Source organism: Solanum dulcamara, chromosome 10 (genome assembly GCF_947179165.1).
Source record: "Solanum dulcamara chromosome 10, daSolDulc1.2, whole genome shotgun sequence".
Classification (NCBI taxonomy): Eukaryota; Viridiplantae; Streptophyta; class Magnoliopsida; order Solanales; family Solanaceae; genus Solanum; species Solanum dulcamara.
In genome coordinates this window covers 63,403,203-63,410,346 of record NC_077246.1, presented here as the reverse complement: position 1 = coordinate 63,410,346, position 7,144 = coordinate 63,403,203, and the positions used below count along the sequence as shown (strand labels likewise).

General features: G+C 34.5%; 1 protein-coding gene across 1 annotated transcript; it reads left to right on the top strand.

Annotated features, from left to right (window-relative positions):
- Positions 1-355: 355 nt before the first annotated feature.
- LOC129870913 (small polypeptide DEVIL 6-like) lies at positions 356-887 on the top strand. Its single transcript, XM_055945790.1, has one exon. It carries the CDS (start codon positions 498-500, stop codon positions 651-653), a length of 156 nt encoding a protein of 51 aa, XP_055801765.1. The 5' UTR covers positions 356-497; the 3' UTR covers positions 654-887.
- The last annotated feature ends 6,257 nt before the right edge of the window (positions 888-7,144 follow it).

The following is a 7,144-nucleotide window of genomic DNA, read 5'->3' as shown; positions in this document are numbered from 1 at the left end:
TAAATCACACCTCAAAAAGTTACACCAATCTCAAGAAATATTCCAAAAACAACATAAACTAGAAAAAAATGTACTTCCAAATTCGAGCTCCCCATTAAATACTTTCTATTTTCTCAGTTCTAGTTAAATTTAACAATCACAATTTGGTAAATATCTAACAAATCCCAAAATATTTCATTTTCGTCAAACTAAAGGACCAAAACTACTCAAATGATACTTAAGGGTTTACTTTGAACTCACTACCAAAAATAATGGACCATTTTATGTCATTTTCTCTAAGTTAGGACCATACTCTAAACAGCCTATAAGAGCCTCATCTTGGACTTACATTTCCCCCACTCAAACTTGTCTCTTCAATATATTCACCACACAACAACAACAACAACAGAATCAAGAACCTAGCTAAAGAACATCCATCACTCTGCTTTTTTTTTTTTTTCTTGTACACTAAAAATTCCTTTGAAAGAGTCATTTTTTTTTAATTATTAAGTTACAAGATGAAGATGAGCAGCAGCAACAACAACAGCAGAATGGGAGGTTCCAAGAAGAAGTTAATTTCAAGCAGAGGACTTGGAGGAGTCCTTAGAGAACAAAGAGCCAAGCTTTACATAATTAGGAGATGTGTAGTCATGCTCCTTTGCTGGAATGATTGAAATTAATTCTTTTTAACAAAATTGGCTTATGGCCTTATAGGGTACTCATCAATTGGAAGTGTACAGAGCAACATATTAGGTAGTTTTTCTTTTGATAATTTTGTATACTAAATTTAGGCCCATGAGGCCTCTTGTATACAGTGAATAGGTTCAATCAAATACAATACTATTAGTTTTGGTTGAAGTTTCTAAGTACAAATTTACCCTCTTTCCAACACTTCAATTTAATGTTGCACAAGTGTTTAGACGGAAGTTGTTGGTAATGTTGGTGTTAGTATTGATTTACATGCTGCGGGATTAAATTTCTTTAAAGAAAGTGAGATAATCACGGCATAAATAATTATTTATTTATTTTATTTTTCAATTTGATTTATTGGTTAAATCGAAATTTGCTCACCCCAACCCTAACTACCTAAGAAACATAGAAGGAAACCTCTTTTTCCTTGCTCAGTTTTATTTTTCTTCTTTTTCTGTTTCATGGAGGAAGGGCGTCAAGGAAGAAAGTTTGGATTACAGAAAATTAAAATGCATGGTCTAAAGCGTAATATTTTTTTTTATGATGATAATATTATATAGGGTAAAAATAATCAAGACAATGATCAAGTAGAATCATGACACATGGAGAGCATCAGAAGTTATACTATAGTCAAACGAAATGTGTGATAAAATTAAACAAAGATACATGAGTAACAGTCAAAATAATAATATCACTTCAAAAGACTGTTGGTACGATTTGCCACATAGGAATCAAATCAGATCAAAGCTATGTATGTCCGAAGGTAAAGCCAACGGCCAACACTATGGGAGAAGCCAAAAGTTACTCTTTACTTATAAATATCATTATTAATTGTGTTATTTATTACTCATACAGTTTCTTATTAGTTGTCATTGTTTAGCTTTGATCAACATTTTAAAATATATTTTTTCATCATATTGATATAAAAAAAATTATAATTATTTGGTTTGACTTTGCTTTTACTAAAAAAACCCGTAAAAATAACCAAATCGAATCGAGAAATTATATATATATTTTATAATTATTTATCTATTATTCAAAAATAAAATATAAATATTTTGTTAAATTTTAATTAACTTAAATCTTTAACTTTACCATTTTCTTAAGCCCAACTCTTAGGTGCCGTTGACCCCAAATAGTTTTTGGAAAAAACTTGAAAAATTTTTGAAAGCTAGTGTTTGACCATATAATTTGCCATTACTTGACAAATATATCTGACAAACATCCCAAGTTTCCAAATTCTAAAAAAAACTAAAACTTGGGCCAAGTTCTAATATTTAGAAAGTTTTAAAAATTTAAAAAATATCCTAAACTTTTATATTTTATAAAAACATCAATCATTTATTAATTTCAACTAATATTTATCTACCAACTTACTCTATTAACATGAACAACCAATACCATTAAATAACATCTCTATCTAACTCCTCCGAAAAAGAATATTTTGAGCGACAAGATTGAGAAAAAAAGAACAATTTATTTTTAATACGATTAATGTATTGTTCTTGCACATATTGTTATTTTGTTATTGTTGATTGTTATCAATTATGTTATAAGATTTTTTTTAACGGAACATGTTCATTATAAAATGATAATACAAATTTATGTATATTTTTAAACGAAACGTGTGATAAAATTAAATGAGGACACGTGAGTAACGGCCAAAACAATAATATCACTTCGAAAGACTGTTGGTTTGCCCCATAGGAATCAAATCAGACCAAAGCTCAGTACGTCCAAAGGTAAAGCCAACGGCCAACACTATGAGAGAAGCCAACATTTACTCTTTGTTCAATATATCATTAATTATGTTATTTATTACTCATCCTCGTTCTATTTTAGTTGTTATTGATTTCTTTTTGAAAGTCAAATGATATGAATTTTGATCAATATTTTAAAATATATTTTTTCATCATATTTCTCACGACTCGAATTTGGGTGTGATGCCACCTGTCCTTTCCTACAGGACAAGTCAGCTTAAATATTTCGGTAAATAAAACCAAAACAGTCTAAATAAGTATATAATAAACAAAAGTGGAAGTCTGTCAACTTAAATACCCCAAATATTGGTTGTCACATGTATAAGCCGTAAAATAAAAATAAAATAAAAATGAAATACAAGTCTCAATATGTCTTCAACTCTCAAATAAAGTAAAGCATAAAAGTACAGGAAATCTGAGAGTATGCTGGATATCAATAGCTACCTCTCCCAAACTCCTAAAAGCCTTGGATGATCAGAAAGGAACGATGATCAAAGTCCAGGCTCAGAACCTACGCAAGTGTAGAAGCAAGGGTGAGTACCAAACAATACGGTACCCAGCAAGCTAACTAAAAAAACTAAGTAAATTTAATAGAATTCACGAACTCCTTTCCAACCCAACTGAACTTTCGTAACTACAACCTGTACAAAAATCAACCCAACCTAACAGTTTATACTAACAATTCAATAAGGTTCAGATCTCAGCTCAATATCACAAGATATATCGTACACATAGTCACAAGTCACATATAGTAATCAAAACTATCACACACACACACACACACACACACACATATATATATATATATATATATATATATATATATATATATGCACACTCAATGATCATGCATGTGTGCAATAGCCGGCAAAGACCTCGGCATAATAAACTCTGACTAAAAATGACCTTGGTCTCATAATCTCTGACCTATAATGACCTCGGTCCCACAACCTCGCCAAAAATGACCTCAACCATATAACCCCATCGGAAATGACCTCGGCAATATAATCCCGCCGGAAATGACCTCGGCAATATAATCCCACTGGAAATGACAAAGACAATATAATTCAGCCAGAAATGACCTTGGCAATATAATCCCACCGGAAATAACCTTGGTAATATAATCCCACTGGAAATGACCTCGGCAATATAATCCTGTTGAAAATGACCTCGACAATATAATTTCATCAAAAATGACCTCGGCCTATCCATATCTTGCCATAAATGAACTCGACAATATTATATGTCTGACCGAAAATGACCTCGGTCTTGCAATCATATGCCTCTTGTCACAATGTTTCAGAACTAATGCAAACAGCATGCTCACACAAGTAATAAGGAATAATCAATTCAAACAAACCGCAATCATAATTAGACTATCAAGTATTTCATCAAATACACATAGATATCTAGATTACGGCTTGTAATATTCAATTCTCAAAAATATCACACATCTTCTTTTATTAACCTCATCTATTCATTTTAAATTAGTTCATATCACAATTATACCCGTAACCTCATTCCCATTACGCCCCTACACATATACAATGGGATATTCAGAATTCTAAGAGATTTATAGAATTTTAAGAGTCCACTTGCCTTAGCCAATACACGATCGATTAATCCACGTGAGCCTTTTCCTTCGAATACACTCTGAATCACCACAATCTATGCAAATTCAAGTTCTCAATCAAAATACGAAACCAACGATATTTGAAAATATGATTCCAAAAATGAGCAGAAAATTCCAGAATTTTTTACATGCAAAACATCCTCAAGGTATTTGGGATTTACTAGTGAAAACATAAATGGATTCGGACTTAAAACGAGCTCATAATCATCAAAACATTGAAACTATTCAAGTTCTTGAAAACCCAGTTTCTCCAATTCAAAAACCTCAATTTGCATGCTACAAAATCTTTAATAATCAACGGATAATCAAGATTTAAGTTTAGAATCACTTACCCTAACGTTTCCCCGCAAAAACTCCTCTATAAATCGCCTTCTCGAGCTCCAAAATCACAAAAAATGGTAAAATTAGGCTAAATCCTGACTTTTAGAAGTCTTCATTATTCAGGCGAGTTTTTCCCCTCCGCGATTGCGGTATACTTACTCCTCGAACGTGAAGGCCAAAGACAATCTTCATCGCGAACGCGGTCAGGATCCCGCGAACACGACGACTAAAGAGTCAAGCTTCCGCAAATGCGGAGGAGCTCCCGCGAACGCGAAGGCTAAGTTCAATGCCTTCCGCGGTTGCGGCCTCCCACTCTGCGAACGCTTAGCACATATAGTGGCACCAGATGACAACAACTCTACAAGTCTCAAAATCACCGAATCAATCCTCGGAACGTTCAGAACCCTGTATAGGCAAATCATATATGCAACCCTACTAAAATTAACGTTTCGGACTCAACGGAACCATCATAATTTGATTTTGAGGTCTCCTTGACCTGAAAATATAAAGGTGCAACTAAACCTACTTTATGTCTCAAAAGACCAAAACGCCTTTGGAGCTTTCAAAAAAAATATAAGAACTCTCCCTAGGCCTAAAATCACCCTCCGAATCTGACAGAGTCATCAGAATTCAATTCTTAGCATAAGATCCCCAAATGTTGACCAAATTCAAACCTATGGCCAAAACCTCAATATTTCTAACTCAACATATTAAATCCATGGTATGATCCCAAATACGATTCCGTCAACTCTCTTAGACCAATTTCAATATTTTAAAACTAATAAAATTGATAGAATTCCATTCTAAGAATTGAAACTCTGAATAACGTCAAGTACCACTTTTGAGCCATTCCAAACCTCTAAAACTCAAAGTTTACCAAAAATTTCAATATTTCAAGTAAACTATAGAACCGACCTCGGACATCAATTAAACATTACTCGAGAAAACTACCAGGAGGGGTAAAATGGTCTTTTTATAAAAATTTCTAAAAATGACCTTCAGGGACATTACATCATCCAACACTAAAAATCATGTTTGTCCTCGAACATAAAATAAAAGAAGAAGAATACTCACTGCTACTGAGAGTGTGAGGTGTAGCCTCCAAGTTGAGTATTTTCCTTTACTAAGTAAACCCATCCTTAGATTATATCATCAGAAACCACTGACAAAATGAACTTTCAAATCAAACTGTGGTGGATCTACAAGTCAGGAGTAATTCCCAAGTCATGAACTATTACATGGACCAAATCTAAATCTAAATCCTCTAAACCACAGCATAACCATCAAGACAAATAACCATAAAAAGATTCTGAACTAATACTCACAAAACTCTGGGTGAGTCTGAATCAACCACCACCCATTCATAACATACAAACCATTACATACTCTAGCAAAATCCTATTCTCACAGCCAAATCTCCTCATCCGCTTAAGTTATACAACTCTGATTTATAGACATCGGATACTCATTATGGGGAAATCAAATTTAGCTGACCCAAAGAATGAAATGGTTAAGCAATCATCTAGCAAGAGATACCTTCAAGCACATAGAACCTCAGAAAAAGAGATACCTTCAAGCACACAGAACCTCAGACAACACTATCAAATTGCCAAATCAGTAGTTGTGATTGTAAACAACCCCTCAAAGCGATAGCACTAGGCCTAACAACTCCTCACGTTCAATTATACATAGCTTGAACACGATGTCACGCCCCGGGAGGATACCCTAGGTGTGGCCGGCACTCGAAGGCCATTTCTGACCTTCAAGCGAACCACTTGGTCCAGTCATACGTTCATTCAATCACATTCTCTTAGAGGAAACTCAATTAAGGATATACTGTTCATAAGTTAGGGCCAAAGGCCAAACAATCATCAACTCAACAAAAAATTTTAAAAAGGGCTACTCAAAAGGATAATTCAACATTTCTACACTCTGGTCTATGGAGCCTCTATCTACAATCTAGAAGATGCCCATGATAAGCCCATGGATACCAATAATCAAAACAAAGTAAATGACATCAAAACTGTGCAAAAAGGGCTTAACATCCTCCGGAACTAGAAGGACTCACCGATAGTTGGGAGTGGGTGTGGATCTTCAATGGAGCGCCGGTTGATGATCTCTGGTACCTATCTCTGCATCATGAAATGATGCAGGCCAAATGGCGTCAGTACGTGGAATGTACTGGTATGTAAAATGGTCGAATAAAATGACATAAAGAAAACATCAAACCCACTCGGAACTCAACTCAAGAGAAATAATGACTCAATCAAGCGTCCTATATCTAAACAAAAATACGGTTTAGACGGGACCAATCACATATCATTCAACTCAATCCGACTCAGAGTACTATCAAGACTTATGTGGGAGTTTCTCTTATCCGACAATCGTCACTTATGAGCCAGTGATAGTACAACAAGCTAACGTTGTTGCCGCATTCGTTCATACTCTGCCAGGGCATGAATGAGTCAACCAATCATGGATCCAATCCAACTAAGTCCTATAATGTCAGGATAAACATTTGGGGAAACATCCGACTTTAATGGTTCAATCCCCTCCTACGTTTGGCGACGTAGTTATTGGATTCGAGTATGGACTTTACTCTTACCCAATTCGGTGCTCGATACTTCTCCCAAGACTCAATGCTCATAAAACTCCATCCAATCGACTCAATCAAATCATATCGACAAGTCTCATTTAAACCTTGCCAACTCATCCACTCTAGCTTAATCAATCATCTCTAAATCACATCTTTCAAGAGAAA

What these genes read in the sequence shown, in the direction of transcription:
- LOC129870913 (XM_055945790.1), top strand. Translation starts at nt 498, where the DNA reads ATGAAGATGAGCAGCAGCAACAACAACAGCAGAATGGGAGGTTCCAAG.